The following is a 24712-nucleotide window of genomic DNA, read 5'->3' as shown; positions in this document are numbered from 1 at the left end:
TGAGGTTAAAAACTTCCCTTACTCTATTGATATGCAATACACCATTTTCCTTTAAACAACATGTCAAATCCAGAACTATACATTATATACTTTAAAAGGCATTCCAACCTCTTAAAAAGCAAAAAAGGTTTTACAGCTCACAGAGCTGCTAGTGTGGCAACCAGCTACCCCAAAGCATCTTGGAGCTAAAACCAACTTAGTTCATGATAAGCTAATGGACAAAGACAACTTAAAGGCTCTATATGAGACAGGACCACAACTCATACTTACTGTAGCCTGAGTAGATCCTGTTTGCTGGGCTGAAGTGCCATTCTGTGAAGAGCTTTGCCGGCCAGCTGCAATACTGGCCTGTCACAATACAAGAGAAAGAGAAGGAGGGAGTTGGAGAGAAACATGTCTTGCAGGAGGTCAACAATAACAGCATCAACTTTACACGCTTTCATGTGATGACCATTTGCTGACCTGCTGTACAGCAGCCAGGCTCTGGAGCTGAGCGGTGCTCAGGTTGTGCTGCTGCTGGAGAGCTGCAGTTTGCAACATCAGATGCTGCTGCTGAGCAGCGTACATCTGCTGCAGGTACTGTGCTGCTGTGTTAGGCTGTCTGTGTAATGCCTGCTGGAACACCTGCAAATATATAGAAAGACAGAGCTGGCTGAGTGAAAAAAAAAGAAAGAAAGAGATTGCATATATAAAATTTGTAAAAAAAAAAAAGTCCGAGATTGAGTCCCAAAACAAGCATGAAATATCAATACAGCTGTCAAAAGACCATTTTGTGTTTGTTTGTGTGTGTGACCCTCCTCTCATTCCCCAACAAACATCGCATAAAAAACTTTGATTAATAGCCAGGGCTTTTATTTGCTAAATCATCAAATATGGGCAGGGTCAATTCATATCACTGAATTGACACTGCCTATATTTGGGACAGATGTCCATATTGGACAGGCCTTTAATTCCTCTTGTGCAAAACAGAAATAGGCTATGAATATAGGCTACTATGAAACAGTTTATTTATTTTAAACAGAATATTGCTTGTATAAAAATTATCCAATAATATCAAATACTGAATGAGCAGACTTTACAAGCGCTTCAAAGGTAACAGGAGTCGGAACTTTACTTTTTCTTTTCATCTCTTGTACCATGCCGGTTACACTGGTAAATCTAAAAGAATTAGACTTTGGGACTTTGAACTGAACGATTGAATTGTGGAGAATCTAACCGATCTAATGAGTGTAGGATGTTCATATTCATAGTTTTCAGTCAGGTGACGTGTGGTGACTTGGGAGGGCAAAACAGACCAACATAGCAGCTTACACCACGACTCCCGCGTAGAGAGGCCACAAAAGCAGTCAAATTTTATTTGGATCACCTTTCAACTTAAGAAAAAGAAAGATATGAACACAACTGCAAGTATTGGGCACTTCCGATCCATATAACATTACAGCATACGCTGCTGTATTTCTACTGTTAAAAAACTCCAGGTCCCTGCTGCCGCTCAGCTGCGGTAATGTTTACGTTTACCTTGTGGGAAATCCCTCACCTAACACAGCCCAGGCTTGTCTCCTCCATATTAGTGCTTGATTACATACAAAGTCAACGCAAACGATGCAAATTCGCTCCAGGCGGTGCAGAAGATGTGTTCGTTCTGACATTCGCTGGTTCACTCAAGTTCAGTCCCCTCTGAAAGGGCCCTCTGCCTGGTTGCCAAGTAACCAGAGAGGATGTTGACCTGTGGTCCATAGTGTCACAGAACCATCGTGACCCACACCTATTGGAAAAAAATTAGCAGAGATGCGCTGCACACCTCTCACTGGCTGTAAATGAGTAGCAGTCCTTTATGCCCAGAGGGCTACTAAGTGACAATAGTGTTTCCCTTTTAACGGTCAGCAGGCTGAGTACAAGAAAAGGAGGGCAGAATATAACAAAAACCCCGCTGTCAAGGCATCAGCACTAAAGGTTGCGTGGACCTTATTCAGGGACAGGGTAAGCCTGTGTAGAGGCTTATCCCGGTGTCACAGGGTCAAGAGCACTAAAGCACAGACGGCATTCCTTCCTTCAACTTGGACACATCCTCTGAAATGACCATTTGAGTTTCCTTCGTCGGATATTAATCAGGAAGACAAATGCATCTTATATCTTACTTAGAAAATGAATCATCAAACATAATGAATCAAACATAACTTTAGGAGCACATAAGAAGCCAGTATGGATTTATATACATCAATAGAGGGCAGTAGAGTAACTTTTGAGCATTTGAACATGTGAATGTAGTCTGAGTGTGTATGCACGTGTCACACCCAATACCCCAACTTAACAACAAGCTGTAAACAATTTCATCACAACACCAAGGAACTCACCTGCACTGTTTGTCGGTCAGGTATCCCGCTGTAAACCGATATCTGAGGCACTGCCTGTCTGCCTGTTGTTGTACTAATACTGGTAGTACTGCTACTACTACTACTACTATTACTATTACTAGTGGAAGTGTTAGAAGAAGTAGTAGTAGTAGTAGTAGTAGTAGTGTTAGAGGTACTACTACTGCTGGCAGCTGTGGTGCTGGAGGTGGAGGGGGCGGTGGTCCCGGTACTGTTGGCCATGGAGGCAGGGGCCTCCAGTTCACTCTCCATGGTGCCCTCTGCTCTTCTCACCTTTGACCCCCGGCTCTTCTGAATGGCTCTCCTGAACCTGAAGAGGGAAAAAGGAGTAGAAAAAAATGCCACACTCTTTATCTTCAATATCCCCATACCCCTTCAGATAAAAAAATAAAATGGACAAACAAATACCTGCGGCAGAATCTAAACAACTAGCTAATGAGCAGCTCAACTTCAAGAAATGGTAGACCAGCAACACATAGAAGATGACGAGGAAATTGATAAATCTGATAAAGAAATCATAAGGGAAGCGAAAGTAATTGTAAGCATGTCAGAGATGAAACATTTAAGGCTGCAACTAACGATTATTACCCAAAGGCATTCAGTTTATTATCATACATGACAGTAACGCTGTAACCAGAGTGTGTGGCATTTTTGCTTTAAAAAATTTAATGAAATTATGAATCAATTTTCAAAAGCAATTAATCTTTTGTCTATAGAACTAAACATTTAATCATTTCAATCTGATGCTGCAATTTTGAATACACAAATACAGTCCTCTATAGCCTGCCAAACGTTTCTCTAACCAAAATGAAAATTAGGCTAAAAACTTCCAATGTTCCACAAAAAGTTAATTTCTGAGCTTAATAAGAATAATATGTTGAGTACAATGTGACCTTTTTTAGGAATACATATAAATACTGAAAAGCCTTGATTCACAAAACTAATAGATTGTTTGATAAAATGTCAATTAACAGAGTAAAAAATATTAGTAACTATTTTAATAATCAATAAATTAGCTTGTTCAGGCTTAGAGACCAGTCAAGCTGTAGGTTATAGCATGATTGCTATCTGAATGTTGTTATTGCAGGGTTATGTAATTGTAATTCCCATTTTGCTTTTTACTTCCAAAATAGAATCTGTTGCTTTTGTGTTCCTAATTAGTTATTTAAAATCACCATACTTGTGGGTACTGATTATTTAATAAACCTGACTACAAACCACTATGCAGTTATAAACTACAGTTACTCTAAAATTAAAAGGGAATTCGGTACCAGACCTGAAATACACATCAGAATACTGCCTACAAGGATAAGCCTAGCTGGCCATGACACTTTGCTATTCCATGAGTAAGATCTGCCATCTGACTGCAGATGGACTCACTGCTATAAATGCTACAGCAAAGTAAAAAGGTCTGCATTACACAAATCTGCAGTAGGACATGAGTGTCAGCTGGGAAATGAATTATTCTTTTCTGTTTATTTTCATACAAAATCACAAATTCACAGCAGAAATATTAAATCTAAATTTAGAAGCCTGGTTAAATAAATTACCACTGCATTGCTCTAAGGAGCTCTGTTTCTGAAACACTATATAATGCATCTGACTTCATTTTCCAAAATGAAAAGTAAGTGAGGCATGACCGAAGCTGGTTAGAGAAGCACACAACAATGTTATTTGGGAAGCAAATGCAGTAAATTTTGCATAAGGGGCAGGGTGACGGGCTAATACGGGAGCATTTCACATAAACAACAACACAGGCATTTGGTGTAAATTAAATTGGGAAGGCTGCAGAGGCTGTTCCAATTATGAATAAACTCCCTCGCACGCACTCCCATCAAAATGCCTCAAACCATGATATAAACACCACATCACTGACTTTAATATAAGTACAGGAACCATTATTGCTCAAACTCTCATAGAGTCCAAAAGTACTATGTCAAAACCATTTATGACATCCAGTATCTCAGACTTCTGAAGCATGTTATTCTTGTCAATCATGAGCATGGAGGAGAAAACGACGAAGCCTTTTAAAAGGTTGGTCCCTTGATGCCCTGCTATCCATTAGCACAGGAGGAAAAGGTTCAGAGCTCTCCAGGCACAAGACATGGAAGAGGCATGACAGCTGATAAGATGCGAATAAGATGGTAGGACAGAAAGGGTCCTTCCTCGGTGAAGGCAAAAACAAACAGATTAAATTTTTTTTTTTGTTTAAAGAATTTAAAGAAAGTTCAGAAGTCTTTGATGAAGCAGAGCTTAAACAGAACAAGAACTTCAGATGCTAGAGGTGTAGAGGAAGGGGTGAGATTAATGTGTGTGTGTGGGAGGGGTGGTTCAAACAGAATGACAGCTGATGTAACAGAGCTGAAAAGAGACGCCAAAACAGGGAGGATGGAATTTCTAGCCTTGAGGTGAGAGGTGTGCGCATTAAGTTATGGGGGGGTAGCAGGTTGAGGATTTTAAATGGGTTGGATTGGAAAGAGGGTGTGATGGAAGCAATTAAATAAAGGAGCAATGCTGCCGCCATGCCGCAATTCTTAAGCTATTTCCTCCTCCTCCTTCTCCTTATTATTCTTTTGAACGGATTAGGGGCCAAAGCACATCTTATAGCCCACTTGTGCTACAAAGCAGAACTGGAAACAAACTGCAATCTAACTAAACCACACGCTATTCCTTGAAATGTTATTTATATAGCCTACATGTTTCAATTAAAAAATGCTTTGACATGTGCAACAGAACAAATCTCGCCAACACTATTCTGTAAGCAACAATGTCTATGAAATGATAAATCCAGTTCGAAGTGAAGACTCAATTTAGAGAAACCCAATTTAGAAAAAATATAAAACTCAACTGTAAATTCCTCAAAACAAAAGGAACCATGTGTTGTGCATTAAACAGTGCTTGTCGTGATTTTAAAATGTCATGTCTACATAATTACGGCTGTAAAAAAGCTGAAATCTAGTCAGGCTTTCTGGTTGTAAACAAAGCAACGCCGCTGCCAGAGCCTGTATGCATGTATGTATGCCGTCATTAGCCTACATCCCAAAGTCTGCTTCCCATTGCTTTCTTATGAGAGGAGAGGGGAGGGAATCCCCTCTGATAATGAAGCATTCAGTCCCTGTCTTTCTGTGAGGACTCACCCACCCATCAGTAAAGGGGTGCAATGGAAAACACCTCCCACTCCAATACTTAACCCCACTTCCACATCTACAATCTGGCTTTGAGTTGGTTTTGGGGAAAAACCTGGTACCCATGAAAAGTGGTACAGTCAATGTGTTGGAGAACACATCAAAGCAGTGCCAGCAGCCTGTAATTCATTGCAAAGAGCGGCTAAATACCATACCAACACAATTTCTGCTCTCTGCACCCCTCATAAGAGAACATATTGATCTACTCATGCTGGCATTACAAGACCGCAAAACCAGACTGTCAGATTTGTGTCTAGAGGTTCTGCATAGCCTGCAGGAAGATAAGAACTGTTAAGAGACTGTCAGACAGACTGGCTGTCTCTACAGAGCTTAGATCACAGTAAGGAAGTGCTGGAGCCTCCATCAGTGTCCATCCTTCAGTCAGCTTATAGGAAAACTTTGACGACCTGCATTAAAAATACCACAAGAAAGCTCTTGTCAGCTGCACAAATCGATTGATGTGTGATAATGGCTGTAATAGCCAGGAGATCCACAGAGAAATGTGTCTGTGCGCGTTTGTGTGTGTGTGTGTGCGTAGGGGCTGCTGAGACAAAGCCCCCTAACCCTGGTGCTCCTACCTCCTCCGACCCCCCAAACGCGATGCAGGGGTATGATGCCCCATCCCCCGGGAGCGTGCTGTCCTCCTGCAGGATGCTGCTCTTCTTTGTCTGCCTAAGTGAGTGGCTGGCTGGTTGGCTGACTGACTGACTGAGCGCTTGCAAGCGTGTTCTTGTGCTGCATCCAAACCCCCCAGCCCCTCTCGTCTAACCCCCCCGACTCAAAGCGAGCTCGTCGTCCCAGCATCAACACCCCACTCCACCAACCAGGCCACGGCCTGCCTCCTGATTATGTGGTATCCTAGCGACAGCCAACGGGGTGCCTATGGAATCCCCGTGCAGAGCAGCATGCTGATTGGACAACAGGATCCTCTCTAATGAAGATGATTGTAATGATCTCCCCTCCCCCTCTTCTGCTGCCTGAATACTGTTTATTAAGGATGCACAGACCCTCCAACATCAGGTAGTCTATAATCATCACCTAAATATCAAGTCAAATTCAAGGTAATAATGTATTTTATTAAAATGACAGCTCAGCTATGGCAAACACTTTATTTTGCTTAATCTGGTTGTGGATAGCCAAAAGCTAAGGGCTCTGTTTCCATTTGAAGAAAACAGGTCTACAGCATAGGTTTTAAACCAGTTACAGAAAGCACCAGTTACACCAGTAGCCAGCAGCTCTGATTGGGCCAATTTTCTAACATAACATTCAGCAAAGGACAGGAGCAGTGACTTACAGGCCAGACTGAACATCAAACCCATTACTTACTTACTCACAGGACAGTAATCAGCATCAGTGTTGTGAGAGACTGACACAGAGGCTAGAGAGTAAATGCAAAGAATTGTGATCCGTTACCCAGTAACTGCCCGTTATAGGAGGTAGTGGTAACAAAATTGACCCTAATCCTGCAAAGACTGCACTTTTGAAGCCCTAACTCAACTAATGCTATAAACCAGAATCTATGGAGGGGCTAGCCAAGTCACAGCAGGACAGCATCAGCCCACCTATTTATAGCAGTTACGGAAATGAAATGCAAAACAATAGGAGAAGAAAATTGCGATCCCCTCAAAAGTGAAATGGGATAGCTTTGCAGTTGAATTCAAACCTCTCTTTAGCGACAACAGAATTCATTTATGTGGAATGGGGTAGATTAAACCAGAGGATAATGGCATACTTATGGTCTGCCCCACCACATTAACACGCCACCCAACTGTCTGGCTGTATGAAATGTAGCCATTTGAATCATTTGCTGGTGCAATGTGCTATTGATTGGGGCCAACCATGCGTGAACCTCATTGATTATCATCTTCTCATTAGCATATAGATTAGCTGGCGGTGCAGCCAGAAACGCAAGTCTCACACTTGGCTAACAGAGCTGTGGAGGTGGGGGTGGTGGGTCAAAACAAGAGGGAAAGGAATGGGGTTGCTCTATTTGATATGAGCTGCTTGATGATGGACCTCAACATCTGAAGGCCTGAACCGCTATGAGACATCGGAATAAGTGAGGCATAAGGGTGGTCCAGCAAGGGCTTTTAAAACAAACAAACCCAGCCTTTTGTTCAAAGGGCATTCAAGCTCATTATCAATTTCAAGAACGCTGACGCCTAACAAGCTCTTCTGGGGAGCAGTATAAAAATAAATGATCTAGGCACTGAGCCTTGCTTTTAGAGTCGTACATCAAAAGACACTGCCAACCGATGTAATAAAAAGTTTGCTTGAAAATATATCAACTACTCATTATAATCCATCTAAAAGGTTTGAAGCAAACAATGTTAATGAGCTACTCAAGATCAAAATTGTACTGAAATAACCCTAGTTGATTCATTAAATGCCACAGTCCTTAACAACTATTAATTTCTTTCTTTAAAAAAAAGGGGCTTAATATATTCAAAGTGTTTGACTATGTCTGTTTCGAATTATTTTTTGGTGATGAGTACCCATTTATCACACAGGAGATATGTAGCGTCTGCCAGAATTTTTTTTTTAAGAACATGCTTACAATGTAAGTGGCAGATTTGTCAATGTTTGCATGACTGTAGGGTCTAGGGTCACTAGAGTCTAGTGCCAAAACAATTAAGTCAATTGACAGATTAAAATGAATAGACACTCCAATGTGAGGATTTGCTGCTTTTCTATGTTGTATATAATCTACTACTACAAATTGAATATATATTTTAAATAATTGCCAGATTGCAGTAGGACTGCAACTAACAATTACTTTCATTGTCAAAAAATTATTTTCTCATGTCATGTTCTGTCCACAGCGCAAATATATTCTGTTAACTGTCAAAGAAGACTAAAGAAACAAGAATATATTCACATAAGTTTTCTTTTTCTGAACTTAAACAGATTACCAAAATAGTTGACGATTAATTTTCTACTTTTTGATTGATTAATTGATTAATCATTGCAGCCCTACGCGAGTCATTGACCAGTACAGTGTAGTCATCAATTTGGACTACACAGATCCAGATCTTAACACCAATACATGTCATCTACATTTTGGTTAATCACTAATAGATGAGAGGGCCTGCCCTGTGAACCTTAACAGAAGAAGTCTGCTTACACATCCTGTGCTCTACAAAGCAGCATTTCCTTAGTGATGCTGGGGTCATCCCCTGAGGCTGATGATGGTTGATGGCCCTTGTCCAAACAGGGCACTGCCTTTGTTAGAGCATGTAAGATGGAGATAGCCTCTGATTCAGAGGCAAGATTGGTCAGGCAGCGGTAATTGAGCCATCTGACTCAGGCGGACCTTGCCTTCCACAGCTGAGTAGACCAGCACAAAGACACTCTGGCTGCTTTCCAGGTTAAGTGTGCTGAGCGTGTGTGTACAATTCCAGCACACATAGACTCATGCTGTGAAGATACAAAACACTTTCATTCCACTCTCCCCAGCAGACTGTTCAGCTTCATTTAGAAAAAGGTCCCTGCCTGTACGGTGCTCCACAAGATGCTAAAAAACGGTTAACTCTCAAAATAAACATCGGAGAAGCAGAAATTTTAAAAAAAAGCACTGAAACAGACTGAGAGGGGGCAGTAGACTGACAAATAATGAAGGATTTTCCCTCTCAACTATAAATACCACAGTTAAATAGTTCTGCCAAAGCTTCCAGATTAGCAATACACTTCAATCCAGACTGTTCTATCAAAAGCAGTCTGAGGCATCACTCACAGGCGTCGATCACACCAAGAGAAAAAAAATAGGTCAGGTATGAGCCCAGATCAGCAGCAGCAGCACAGAAAAATGTAGTGCTTCACTGCCTTCATCAGAAACGAGCACTTTCAATTTCTGTCAAGGCCACCAGTGGACCAGCCAGATATCAAAATTCAAATAAATCCAAAAGGATAACAGAAGCCTCTCGGTCACTGGAGACTAGAGATGAACAGATTGTAATTCCAATTTTTTAAAGGTCTGACCTGCCGATTCAGATTCTTTTTGACAGCATACACAAACATTTTTATAATATATTTTCTTTAATGGCAAATCCTTTTTCTTTCTTTCCCTCTTTCTTTGGGCTTGATGACTAAAACCAAAATGACAGTCTTGATATTTAATGGAGGTTAAAAATGAAGGCACCATTTCTTTTTCATTTGCACAAATATTATTCTTATAACAAATCCTGACATAAACATTTGGTCATTGCTTTATACCCATTAAAGCAGATGCAAAGTTCAACTTAACAATCTATAATGCTGCTATTACTAGTCTCCACCAATAGACTCTCACCACTGAAATGCCAGTTAAACATACAATGCGATGCAAACGTTGTGCGATTACATATGAAACCAATGCAAAGATACGGAGAGACAGACATATAGCTGCTGCGAGTACTGGAGGAGAGAGGCGAGGCCGCGCCGGAGCTTTTGGTCACACCAGATTTTGATCTGATAACAAAGCCATTTACCGGTAGGAGGAGCTCAGAGTTAATTGCTTTTATTAAATAAACTTTTACTTATAATTTTTTTAGGAGTAAAACGTTGATTTGCGAGCTACAGTGTTTCCGGCCTCCACTGTTATTGTAGCCGCCAGAGGTATGTGGGACTACTTCAATTTTTTACAGAACGGACAAAACAGGAGATTGCTTGGAGAAAAGTAAGCAAGGAAGTTGAACTACCTGGTAAGTTCAGAAGAAATGCGTTATTGATTCAAGCCATCGTTGAACTAGGGCTGGACAATAAAACAACAACAATAATTATCGCAAGATCATTTTTTTCAATAATATAACAAATGTTGAATAAATATTCAATAAATGTTTGATTTTATTCACTTGAATAATACACTAATTAGGACTTAATTTTTTTATTAAAATGTTTATTTTGTTGAGGAAAAAGGACTGATAAAAGCTTTTAATTTTACTGTACATTTTCGAGTGGCCTTTTTTTGTGGCCAGCCTAAGGCACACTTGTGCAATACCCATGCTGTCTTATCAGCATCTTGATATGCCACCTGTGAGGTGGATGGATTATCTCAGCAAAGGAGAAGTGCTCACTAACGCAGATTTTGACAGATTTGGGAACAATATTTGAGAGAAATAGGCCTTTCATGTACATAGAGAAAGTGTTAGATCTTTGAGTTCAGCTCATGATGAATGGGGGCGAAAGACAAAAAAGTGTTGCGTTTATAATTTTGTTCTGTCTAGATAGTTATATGCTCCCAAAAAGAAGCATATGGATGTTTCTGACAATCATCTCTGCAAATTAATAAAACTTTTAAGCAAATTAAAGTAGTAGTGTTATTTTGAAATATGTAATGTAATTTCACGCCCTGCGATGGACTGGCGACCTGTCCAGGGTATACCCCGCCTTTTGCCCCATGTAAGCTGGGATTGGCTCCAGCGACCCTGTACGCAGGATAAGCGGTTGACGATGGAATTTCACATAACATCAACATTTATTTTCCATCCAGATAAATTTTTGGCCCTTCATAGGAAAGAATTTGTGCAGCACTAGTCTAAACAAAACATGACAAAGACATGTGGACCTCACCCTCTTGTGAAATAAACAAATCAAAATTTTCATAACACTTAATGCATCAGACCAGGTGTGAGCTGTAAGATTAGATGTGCAAATAGTTGTCTCTGGCTAATTTTCCCGAGCTGTGTGATCTTGGGTTTAAAAAGAGTCACTCTATTCTATAATAACAGCTTGCCATGCTTTTAAGTGCATAAAGCAAGCATCCCCTGCAATCAACCCCAGTACCCTCATTGGGCCTGTTGCTGCTTTTTATTCTTGAAAAAAGCAAATTACTGGGCATGATCTGACCCTCTTGACAGTGTGTACCCATAGGCAACAATTGTTATGATACATGCTGGGGTGGGACTTAGACAAGGCCACACCAAATACTTTTGTATGAATAAAATAAAAATAATAAAAGACATGATACTAACCCTTGCCTACATACACAAATCTTTGTTGACCTGACTGTTATTCATTTTTTTTTTGGTAAAAGATGGATTTGTGGTACTGCTTCAGTAGCCATCATTTTGTGGTTTATTTTGCAGAGGACAGTAGTTTGTCTCACATCTGCCCTCCAGAAACTGAAACACCATATGATCGACCAGGGGCCTGTACCACGAAGCAGGATTTGACCTTATTGAGGTAACTTAGGGGTAAACCCTGGGTTTTCAGTACAACAACAGCGGTTCACTTCTTACTGGGGTAGATCGCCATGGTAACTTATGCTGAACGGCTAACCTGCTCTGGATCAGGTTATATTCCAGATAAGAGATCAACTCTATAAAAAGCACAGCCTCCTGACCAATCAGCTTTCTTGGAAAATGACATCTCCATCTGTAGGAGATCCCACAGACTGTTTTATAGCCTGCTTTAATGTTAGCTGCGGTGATGTGGAGAAACTTTTGTACAGCAATATCATCCTACAGAGACTGACTGAAAGCCTTGTAAGCTACTATTGTATGGGTTTTTACAGTAAACCTATACTTACTGCTATGAAATGTGTTTTATAATTTTTATTTGCTACCCAGTCCGTTTCACACAGCCTGTCGCAGCCGTTAAAATAAATGGGTTTCATTTTTCTTATGTGAGGCTGAATATTATGAGCAGTTTGGTAGGGATATTGAAATTAATTTTAATATAAACATAGCTACTAACCTAAAATAAATAGCCTATAAGATAGGCTATCATAGAGACTAGTCACGTCCCACCCCACCTTTTGCTATGTGGGCGCAGGTATTGAGGTGAGTTTTCAGTAGCCTAAACGTTGAGATTCAGTCTTTCAACCACAATTTCAGCACATTTTATTAATTTAGAACAATGTTTGGAACACTTTTGAGTGTGTTAAATAAACTAATCTCTTTTTAAGTGACAAGAATTTCTTAAAAGGTGGGTCGACCACTTAGGCTATTCAGTGGCTGAGTCTTTTAATGTAGAAACACACAGCCGAGCTGAAAGAATAAGGCTACTATTTTCATAGATGCCATGAGAACACATCAAAATCAATGCATTATTATAGACTACTCCTGTTCATTTAGGCATTTACACTGACTGCGTTTTCTGTCTCCCGGCATGTGTCAGTTGCAGCTGTGTTACTTAAACTACGGTATGTCGTATTTTTGTAGGGTTATAGTTTGCTCTTCGTTTGTAAAATATGCCATTCTGCTTTAAGTGGACCTGTTCATGTCTGCGATTGGTCCTCAGCTGCTAACTCTTTTATGTTAACACACTCACGGCTGGATTGGGAAACCCTGGGTTGACTTACCAAGTTGGTAACCAGCTTTGTGGGACCGCTTATCCCGATCTTAATTGTTAGGGTTAGTGAAGCCAGATAATGAAAAGATTTCCTGGGTATGTTGAACTGAAGTTAACTTGGTCAGGACAACAATGGTTAATTAGTTTGGGGAGTCTGTGACTGTGTGGGAGGGAGAGCGAGTCTCCTGCATGTCAATGCCACATGCATTTAATACAGAAATAAATTACTAAAATGTGCAAAGAACAACTTGATCATGATGATATGTTCAGCTGCCATATCACTCAAACACTTAAATATATCTGATATATTTGATATATCCCCAAGCCCTAGTCACAACAGGCTCTGCCCATTAAACATATGCCATTTCTGCCACTAGGGGTCTCTCAAATCAAAACAATAACAAAACACATGGTTTCATGACATCATGAAGTACCATGGTATCTTGGGAGTTGTTTTCTTCATTGTTTAACAATCAACATTGCAAATGTAAATCTATCTGATGTAACTCAGGCAGAAAGCATGTTTACGGACAAGGTAATAAATTAAAGTTTTATTCACATTACATGTAGTCACGTTCGTAGACTTTCTTCGTCCCTCTGACCCGTGTTTCCCAAGACGTTAAAGCAACTAGAGGAGGTAAAGGGAAATACAACGACATTGACAGGCAACCAAATGAAATGCACTGTTACCTTTATTTAAAAAAAAAAAAAAAAAGGGGGGGGATGCATTTCTCTAGGTTTGAACATTGTTGAACATATTTGGCTTTTTCTGGCCGGTACGAGCTACTTAGAATCGCTGTAAGCTAGACAGACATGAATTATATCAATGAACTAGATCTCTGTTGGATTACTGTGTTGCAAAATGACATGGAATTAATAAAAAATGATGCTGTGTGGCAGAAAAACAACAAATTTTATATTTTACACCTACCCTGGGGCATGTGTTGTTTATTTGTTCCCTAGAGTTATATTTTAACTCATTTTACTTTAGTAATGCATAAATCACCAATTTATGTTACAACTTGGCTAAGTTTGAACTTACACACAGCTAGTGCAACAGGATGTTGATCAATTCAGAAAAAGGATAACCTGTTGATAAAAGGACATGTGGGTCTGTGGTGACTTGCACTCAACAGTCATGTGACAAAAAATGCCAGGGAATCAACATCTCTGGAGAGTGTGCCTCTAGCTGTATATATTTTTCTGAATCCAATGTGTTTTCTGTTTCGTTGCTGGTTTAAATAGCCTCTAATGTACTGATCCAGCATCTGAGTGTGGGCCAGTGAGCGTTTTTTTTCTTTGCACCAGCAGCCCGGACGTACATAATTTTGGAGTAAATCTAATCAGAAGTAAAGTGTGACAGTTTGCTAGTTCCAGCTTTCTTAAAAAAAAAAAAGGTGAGACACACCTAACCACACACTGGCTAAACACAGTCACACTGAAGGGTGGTTGGGGGTTAGATATAACTGTGGTATTACTTTGACCATACTCAGGTCACTGGAAGGCCATGGCCACACTATTCCATCTCTAGTGGAGCATTAGGATTATCCTCAGTGATTTTCTGCACTTGTCAAAATGACTAGCTAACTCCTCCTCCGTGCCAAAGGTCATGACCTATGGAACCAAAGTTCTTTAATAAGAAAGCACCTGGCTAACTTTAGCCGAGGCAACGTAAAAACTGGAAAAGCTAAAGAAAAGATGCTATTGCTGCCCAGAACATTCAATTTACACGTTTTGCTCCCAGGCAGATTTTCATTCATAGCTAATTTTCTCCATGATGGTCCGTGACAACATTGGCTAACGTTAGCGCTAACTTACTTGTTATTCGTCACAGTAACCGTTAGTGCGGTGTCTTTTTAACTACGTGAAGGCTTTGCAGGCTAAACTTTAGCCGCTGAACTAACGTCAACGTTAGCAAGCATGCTAGAAACAAATGTTGCTGCCTGCTTCTGTTTTGGGGCCCCGAGACGACGTTAGCTATAGCGACCGATTAACCTCACGCGTTCCGACACACACACACACACACACACAGACCCAAACGGTGACTGACCCTCGTGCCAACCGTGACACCCTGTGCCAAGAGGCAAACTAGACGTCGCCTTACCGTTATCGTAAAGCCTTGTAGCCTCGCTCCTCTTTCTGGCCGCTCTTCCCTCGCTGTTTTTTTTCTGATATTCTACACCATTTCTGGATGGTGGCTCGCTGTATCCAACCGACAGGCTCAGAGGAGCAGACCAGCGGCAGCGAAAGAGCAGCAGGGGTGGGACCTAAACGACTCTTTTCATTTGCATTCCGAAGTGACAACGTGACATATCCGGCCAATGAGCACAGAGTATAATATTTGACCCCGCCTCTTCTGCCGTCAATCAACAGTTCCCCTCTCCCGTCTCTTGTTCCATGCGCCTGTCAACTGGCGACCGCTGTCTTTATCTCCATGGTAACAAAAAGGATTTAACCCCTTGCTCTGTGCTCTTGTCAAGCTTCATACCTGTCAACCCTCCGGTTTTTCCCGGGATTATCTCGTAATTTACCATTCTATCCCGGTGTCGCCCCCTTTAAATATTTTCCCGTAAATCTCCTGTATTTTTAACCTTTATATAAAATAAAATAAAAACTGCTACGTTCCCCCGGTAAAGCAGGTGGCAGTATGTAGAACATTAACTGTAACAGTGACGGGAAGAAGACGATGAAGAACCGAGAAAAAAAAAAAAAATTATATAATATATATATATAAAAAATACGATATGCGAGTTAAGACTGCAACCTACAGTAATTCTTCTGCATTAATGGCTATACAATTGTAGACTGCTTCTGATTCTTGCCCAAGCATTTAATAATTAAAAACCCACCAAAAAAAAAAATGTACTTACAACTTTATATCAGTCACATATAAACTATATATATATATATATATATATATATATATATATAAATAAAATTGAAAAATATAAACAAACTATAGCCTATCTTAGATTGAAAGTAGGCCTATGTCTTGCTTTTTAACAAGTGGTAGTATTTTTCCAAGGAATGATTATTAAAATAACAAATAATATATCATATTAATAATAATATTGTGATAATGTCATTTTATCAATAAATCTATCAAGTTTGAATTCAAATTGAAACTCACTAAAAGACATGGTCCCAATCCACAAAATAGAACATAGAAGGCACATGATAAAACATAAGATAAAAAACAATCAGAATAAAATCAACAAAATTTAAAACGATTTTAAGAACAACAACGATTTGTATCTATATTAGTTTCCACTGGTTGTTGCATGAGGAGATAAGTTTTGCTGCAATTAATTGGCATTTGGGCATTTCTCCCAGTAAGAGGGGAGTTTCTGATTCAGATTGGAATTCAGGATATATTTGAGAAAAGTTTCTCTGTGTACAGCCTATGCATTACTCTTCCGTACTGTGCAGCCTCAAAATTTAGATTATTTTGGTGTATGATTTGTGTGACAAAATAATCTTAGCTCAAAAGTTTATTAACTTTTCTCACATCTGTAAAATGGACCTGGCTCTTATCATATACTCATTTATACTTTTATTTAAAATTATTAGTTGTATTTATTTTGCTGTTCAAAATGTATTAATGTAGGCTACTTCTATTTTTAAGTGGAGTCCTTTCTTTTCTGGATTCACTTGGAGATCCTTGAGAGTTGGGACACAATTGGTCTTGTGTCTTACAATAAACAGTCAGGGCCCGTGTCCACTAAAGCGTTTTTTTCTGACGCCAGCGTCTTTTTTCAATTCATGGGATCGCCGCGTTATTCCAAGCTGGTAAAAATGCCAGGAGCGTGACGAGGCGCCGAGAGAAAAACGCTGCGCTCGTCACTGTCACTTTTTACCCAGCCGTCCAATCACAGTGCAGGAGGGGTGGGACAAACACCAAACCGAGCACATCCGATCTTCAACGAAGCGATGTGCCTACTCGCCCGCAAAATCTCATGAATCCACGTACGGAGAGTCTGTGCTCATGTTTCAGCCTTCTCTTCATGCAGAGCAAAGGCCAGAGCAAGCAGGCCTATGTACTTTGTGGTGACATTTTTACATTCAGTAAAATTAAGTAGCCTACCCTACTTGCACCACATTACCTCCACAGACATTGTGTATCATAGCAACCACAGCCTCTCAAAAAAAAAAAGATAAAACCCCACTGTGCCTTCAAAACGCGCCCTAGCCCTCCCAGCTAGGAGTTTTCAGACGAGCAGGTGGCGTTTTCAGCTGGTAAAAAACGTTTTGGTGGACATGGGCCCTAATGAGGGTCCTTTGAGAAAATTTGGAATGGACTGGTAATATTATAAACAAAGAGGTCAGCACATAAAAATTTAAGGTGTTCATGCATACTTTCACAGTAGGCTATATTGAAAGTATGTGAAGGTTTTATGAATGGTCTTTGTTGCGTGTTCCCTAAAAAAGGTTTTAAGGGAAGAAAGGGGTTGAGGGAGTGGAGGTGAGGTAGAGGTGAATGCCGGGGGGATACGGGCACGGGGGACCAAGCAGTAAGTAGGGCAGAGGGGGCTGTGGCAAGGCAGCTGAGGGGCACCGGGGGCCGAGGAGCAGGTGGGACCAAGGAGGTTCAGACGAGGGAGTTGGGGGGCACCGGAAGAGAGGAGGCACGGGGGAATTGACCGGGGGGGAGTTGGTGGAGGAGTGTGGTGGCAGACTGACTGCGAGGCACGAGGGGGAGCCGAGAGGATGCCATGGAAGACACTCGAGGGGAGAGGGCAGGTAGGCGAGCCCAGCTGACTTGACGGTGGACGGAGGTGAGTGAACCTGGGGAAAGGCAGACAGACAGAGTTAATTACTGGGGAACAGGGAACATTGCAAAAGCTTGAGTCAAGTAGTGGCACCAAGTCAGGAGCAATGACAATCAAGCAGAGATTGTGTGGAGAACCGGGGTTGATATACTTGCTGATATGGAGTGATTGCTGGCAGGTGTGGCAGGCAGACGAGGCTGCTGATGAGGTGCAGGTGTGGATCTTCAGCTGTGCTCAGGAGCGGAGAGAGAGGGAGAACACAAGCAAGGGGAGCAGTGTAGACACAGGGAGGCAGGCAAAATACAGGGGAAAACAGAATGCAGGGGGAAAAAAGGAGAAACAAACAGGACACTCACCGTCAGCCAGGCTGCCACCACAACAGGTCTTGGCATGTGGAAAATACACAGGTGGTATTAATAACATGGTGACTCTTAATCTAATTCTGCTACATTATGAAATCCAGGCCTGATGTTCATGGATAAACAAAGGAACACTTCCATTTAAGTTTTTTTTTTTTTTGGAGGAATCATGAATATGACTAATGGATGAATGGGCCTGGATGTTGCTCAACATCCTTTGGGATCCATATTATGTCTACAATCTATCTATTGTGGTTCTGCTTCTCCATATTGTAATTTCACTATTGTTTCTTCTGTTTAGATCCCTGCTCTGTAGCTTTCCTCTCTTTATCCTTTAAAGAAGTGGTATTCTGTTTTTTTGGCTTTTCCCCTTTATTGAGTTATATATCTTTTGTGCATGAAACAGGTTTGCAAAGTGAAAAAGCCCAAAGTCCAGCCCAAAGGGAGTTCCCATCTCCCACAGAAAGCACTGCTCTGAACCACTTGAAAACAAGTCGTTTGTAGTCCAGCCCTTTACTTGTGACGTCACAATGAAAACACGTCATAAAGCTTGCCAAGCGGCTAGTGGGGTCAGGCACGCCCTCAAACTAAGCTAGTCTGAGTGGAGGCCCTTTGGCTCGATTCGCTTTTGTTTGGTTTTCAATTGTAGAAATGTTGTACCTGTACCTGCTTCCAGGTACTTTTTTTCGTATCACCTCACCTCCGTCAAGGTTCCAAGCCAGATGAGGGATACTAAAATGTAACGTGAAAATACGACAGACTGCTGATTGGTCAGAGAGAATCGTCACTATTCACTGCATCATCATTGTGTGCACCAGACAGAGGCCAGCAACAGAAAGTTTTATATTTTACAGTTTTCATATGGAATTTCATCACTAAATCCACTTCTGAGAAGTTTTGAGGTGAGAAATCAGTTGTGTAGATTTTGAATATTGACAGTTTCACGATAAGTGATGGCGGAACAAAAATGTGCTTGAATATATAATATAATAGAGTTGAGGAGCTCCGCAAGTGGCTGCGGGGGAAGCCTGTAATAAGCTTGACACACTAGATAAATAAAACACACTCTTACTAAAATTTAACAAATTTAATAATAATCTCAAACACTGCGGGTTGTTCATCAGTGAGGAGCGGTGAAACAACAGCACGGCCCTGTCGATAAATAAAAAGTAAAAGTTAAGTTGCGTTCTCTGGCGGACCAGATCAGCTGTTAGCTGTAAACAAACCACAGGGCTAACGCTGCTATGTGGCTGTGTTTTAATGTTTTAATGAGCCGGTCCGTTTGTTTTGGAGAAGAGACGACCTCTGTGGTAATTCAGCTCCCAGTAGATCCCTGTCAGGTCTCTGAAGTGGACCCAGAAAAACTCTCATCAGCTGTTGGCTGTAAACACAAGCAGGACTAAAGTTACGGTGCGGCTGTGTTAAAACTATAACTTAGCACAACATAACTGTGCCCTAATAACGTTATGCTTCATTAAATGTCACAAAATTATCAAAATAGATATTAGATATATGTCAGTCCAGTGACTGTTACCTGACAACAGACTTGCCTCTCATTCCCCGGTGCTGGCAGTAACTCAGCCTGCCGAGTGAAGACAGACTCCGAGGAGGACCCATGTGAGCACTGAACGATTAGTTCATTCCTGCTCCACAGTTGCGAGCTGTCACGTGACAAATGAACGACTCAAACCCAGAGAACCACAGTTCAAGAGTCATGAACTAATCAATTCTGTTTCCTGTGCTGACGGAGACCATGCAGCTGCTGTGTAACGAGTGAACGTAAGAATCCAAGACTATTCAGGCATGCGTGTAAATGAACAAATTACTCACAGAGACAAGACTGAGACACCCGTTCCTCCTGAATCACATACAAGATTAGGTCAAATGAACAAACCATTCTTTGAACGACACAACACTACGTACTATCTCTGGGTACTACCTGCAACGGAAAACGGAGCAGGGCCGAGTAGAGTCGAGTCTATCGATTTACGCTATGGTAGCATTTTTCGGCAAGGCAGCATAGATCATCAGAACACCGGCAACAGTTCAACGTTTAGTCCTTATGGTAAGATGTGGACTGGTAATAAGTTATACCATCTGCTAGGTTAAGGTCGCAGTCTGAAGCGGCTTTGATTTGGTTCACACTATCTTGTTTCTTACGACCCGCCCTTCTCTGCTTCTGATTGGCTAGTAGTCCTTACCTGGGAACTGCACATGTGCAACTCCCAACAAAGATTTTGTACAAGTAAGTTGCATCACTCTGTAGCTCAAGAGCGGAGTGTACAACACACAGGGTGAAAAGAGGAGCTGCAGCAATGTGCAGTATGAGAAAATTATGGTGTTTTTAGAAAATGAAACCCTGTAAACTTGTTCTGGTACAACCCCTAAATAAGATTTTGAACCTGAAAATGAGCATAATACCACCTCTTTAAACATCTTTTTGGGGGAGTTTTTCCTCATAAAGCTATTATTTTGGGCTATGTAGATAAAATTGAATACACAGCACCATTTGCAGTAGAACAGACCCATATTTTGAATTCTCAACAACATCTACCTATACCATTGTAATATGTATACAAATGTGCATCAATTTGATCTGGTGAAAAGATCACTTGTTGAGCTTTTAAGTACAAATCAGTTGTCAGAAATTTACATAATCCATGAGTCTTATTTAATATAAATGCATTTCTTTCCCATCACATAGAAGATGAGTCTCTCTCATTTAGTAGTTTTGTTGAAACTTTTTCAGTTTTCCGTTTCAGTTGTGGTAGTTTTCTCTGTCTTGCACTAATCCATCAACTATGCTAGACCACACTGTACAAGCTCTGTATCCATACTGCGTATCCAGATGGAAATGACCGAGCATGGTAATAAAATGGACAACAATAATTGCTAATGTTTCAGTGAGTCGCCATAGTATTGCCTGCAATATGAGGAGGGGGTGCATGAAAATACTGAATAATTTATCAGAATATGACTTATTTGGTTGGGCCTTGAGTTAATTATCTGGTCTTTCATAGCTCCCTTGATACCTCGCTCGCAGCATCAGCATGAACACAGTATTATTCCAGTAACTTTGTTAATCCCCAAAGACATGTTACGGGCTCGCAGCCAGGCAGACAGACTGTGTGATATTAATGTTGTAGCAGAGGTAACACTGAATCCAAACACTGCTCTGCTGGTCTGGAACATACCTTCAAAGTGATGTTTACACAATATCATGGGCCAGATGTAAGGGTGTGTGGATAATACATGAGAATACTAATAGAATATTTATGTGGGCTCCCGTTCAGCTTGGTTGATCCTCCATTTCAACAAAGTCAGGGATGGAGTGGTTTGTTCTCCACCAAGCAAGTGTCCCTGTTTCCACAGTGCTGCTTACTGACTGACAGAACACAAGATAGAGTGCAAACCTGAAAAGAACCGTGACAAATAATTTTAGTACTTAAGTGAAACACACTTGCTATTTTTCGTGGTCAATGCTGGAACAATACATTCAAGCTCATGGAGCTTTGAATTTGTGGTTGGTGGTTTTTAAGTTTTTAAACACAAATGCTTTTCAGTCCTTTCAATATTTATCATTTTAAACCAAACCCACAGACAAAGAGATGTTTTTTTTAAAACTTAAATTAATGGTGCTTGTGCATAAATCGCTCAGTGGTTTAGGGCCCAAGTTTTGAATCATGTCATGTGGTAACAGTCTGCTAACCATCCAAGTCAAAACAAAACATGAAGAAGCTAATAGTTAGGGTATTATGTTCAACATAGCTGGACCAAACTTATATAAGATTCTAAGAATTTTTCCAATTCTGACAACTTTTGAAACCAAACCATTATCCATTCTGCACTCTCAATCATTTTTCATTTACTTAATTTCTTAAAATGTATTTATCATTTAAATGTCATAGTTATTTAATGTCTATACTTTATATAAAATACTTAAGCACCCTACCAGATTCTGGCAGATGACGCTTGGAAGGTTGCTGTCAATGACTCATCTCTGTGATTGATTGGCGACCTGTCCAGAGGCCTGTACCACGAAGCAGGATTTGAGTTTATCCAGGTAACTTCGGGATTAACCCTGGGTTTTCAGTACCACGAAGGTGGTTCACTTCTTACCAGGGTAGATCGCAGAGATGTTCACAAGTCTCACAAGTCTCAAGTCTCTGAGCAAGAGTCCAAGTCAAGTCTCAAGTCTCTCGTGGTTATTACGAATGTTGTATCACCTGCTGCGTTCAATCCAGGTTGCTAATAAAATTTCATAGCTATAAGGAATACTGTTAACCTGTTTTTCATTTACAGAGCACAACCATGTAATGTGCAATGCAATTATTGACAGCTTATTAAATACTGTAAGTCAATAAAACTGTGACGTTGCATAATCAACAATAAATCTGTCTGTTTTTAACTTACAGAGCACAACCATGTAGCCTAATGTACAATGCCTCTACAATTAATGACAGCTTATAAACTACTTTAAGTCAACAAACCCTGTTGAGTTTCAAACCCAGTGTAAAGTTAACTAAATAATACTGTAAAGTTACATGGTCAACAATAAAGCTGCAACCTGTTTTTAACTTACAGAGCACAACTATAATGTGCAATGCAATCAATAACAGCTTATAAACTACTCTAAGTCAACACACCTTGCAGACTCTCAAACCATGTGTAATGTTAGGCTATAACTAAATAAAACTGTAAGGTTAGGCTACAATAAACCTGTAACCTCTTTCCAGCCAACGGCAATAATTAACATGATGATTACGTTAATCGACCACCACAAGTTTGGCAAGTAAACAAACGCTTGTTCATCTTTTCATAACGAACGACAGTCAGAGTTAACCTCCCAGTAGTCGTACTCGAGTCCGAGTCTCTAACTCGAGTCCCCATCTCTGGTAGATCGCCATGGTAACAGCTAACCTGCTCCGGAGCAGGTTATGTTCCAGATAAGAGATCAACTCTCTGAAAACGCCGCCTACATGACCAATCAGCTCTATTGGAAAATGACATCAGCATCTGTAGGAAATCCCACAGACTGTTTTAGCCTACAGGCTGCTTTATGTTTGCTGCGGTGATGTGGAGAAACCATGGGAGAAACTCTAGAGTAGTGTTTTTCAACGGGGGTGTTCCCGCCACCCAGGGGGCGTTCCGAGGACGATGGGGGGCGCTGGAAGCAATATTTTGGAAAGGGGGACGCTGAACTGCTTTTGGGAGGCGTTTGTTAGTTGGAAAGTCCAAGGTGAGTTTACACCAAAGATTCACAACAATACAAGGTCAAACTTTAAACTACTTGCAAAAAACTGTGGTCTGCAAAATTAAAACCTTCCAGTTTAGTCCACTGCGACTGGACGAGATGGTGTATTTTTTTCTTGTGATGCAGCTTCCTGTGGGAAGTCTTGAGTATCATCTGTAAAGTTGTCAACTGTGTAAACTCTGAAAAACTGACGCTCTCTTTCTTGGTATTACCGTGGAAAAGTTTATTTCTCTGAGGAATACACCGTGAACATCTTGTTATCGCAGTGGTTACACATTTACAAGAGGGATATCGGCTGTCGGTTTTCCCCTGAAAGCAACTTTGCTGCGACGCACATATACAGGAATTTCAGTAGGCTATAAAAATGTAAGGTTAAAAACTGAAGCCCTGACTCTGTTGGGATTGTAAGCGGCACTTTATCAGAGGTGCTGAAGTTAACGTGAAATTATTTGTGAGATTTCTGCCTGATTACAGGTGTTGTCGGTTAGTTTCGTTTTCCCCCGGCATGAGCATCTCCTCGTCTCATCCAGTTCTATATCCTTTAGTATAGTTCAATATCTGTCAGACAGTCGAGGGGAACCAACCAACCATCAGCGAATCAGTAATATAATGCAGTATAGGGCATGTAGTAAAATATTATGAATTCTCTTTAAATAGGCTAATGACGTTAGTCTCCCATTACGCCTTTTTTTTCTGTACATGTCAGAGAACACAGATACATGGGAGATATTCTGAATGTGCAGAAAGTTTTGAACATGAACAGATAGGCTAAGTTACAGTGTTTCCCATATGTTCATTTATTTGTGGCGGCCCGCCACAATATCAATGCTGACCGCCACATTTTTTTTACTAGGCCCATTTAAAATCGTATTTGATTGCAGAGCTGCAGGCAGCGTGTATTCGCGCAGCACATCCACTCGCTCATCCCTCTCGCTCTCTCTCCCTCATGAATACAGCTGCACAAATCAGTCCAACACAACACTGTTAATGTCAGAGACCCAGCTTAAAAAGTTATTAGCAAGGATATAAGGAGTCTCGCTAACAAGGAGAGCTAAGTTAATGTTAGAGCTGGGTTTTCGAGGCTAACACGCTGTATACAGTTACTTCTGTGGGAAACACATTTAAATAGGTTACTTCCCCATAACAGACACAAAAGAGGAGGGAAGACTTAATCATGCAGGGATGATATTAAATAAGTTCATCTACAGGAGGGAAATATTTAAAAGCAATAAAGAAAGCCTGAGAGCCTGTTTTTAATAACAATAGTAACAACAATAAAAAAATAATCAACAATATTCAGGGAAAATAGCAAACATCCTTTTTGATGGGGGGCGGTAAGGGACCTGGATACTGGATAGGGGGGCGCTTGCCCAAAAAAGTTTGAGAACCACTGCTCTAGAGGCTAAAGCGACATCATCCTACAGAGACTGATTAAAAGCCTTAAGCTATTGTTGCCTACAGGTTTTTACAGTGAGCCTACTTACTGCTTTGAGATGTGTTTAAT

The 24712-nt window shown here is 40.7% G+C and overlaps 1 protein-coding gene across 1 annotated transcript in view; it reads right to left on the bottom strand.

Annotated features, from left to right (window-relative positions):
- phc2b (polyhomeotic homolog 2b (Drosophila)) overlaps positions 1–15084 on the bottom strand; it is a 38848-nt gene extending 23764 nt beyond the window's left edge. The window contains exons 1-4 of the mRNA XM_038695556.1: positions 14931–15084; positions 2355–2682; positions 463–624; positions 271–348 (exon numbers count right to left, since the gene is read on the bottom strand). Of these exons, the coding sequence (XP_038551484.1) occupies positions 271–348; positions 463–624; positions 2355–2624 (510 nt within the window). The 5' untranslated portion in view covers positions 2625–2682; positions 14931–15084. The remainder of the gene's footprint in view (positions 1–270; positions 349–462; positions 625–2354; positions 2683–14930) is intronic.
- Positions 15085–24712: the final 9628 nt, after the last annotated feature.

The sequence above is a fragment of the Micropterus salmoides genome, unplaced genomic scaffold, assembly GCF_014851395.1.
Source record: "Micropterus salmoides isolate LMB-PRFRI ecotype aquatic unplaced genomic scaffold, ASM1485139v1 Ms_hic_scaffold_4, whole genome shotgun sequence".
NCBI classification, from domain to species: Eukaryota; Metazoa; Chordata; class Actinopteri; order Centrarchiformes; family Centrarchidae; genus Micropterus; species Micropterus salmoides.
This window is presented reverse-complemented; position numbering and strand designations above follow the sequence as displayed.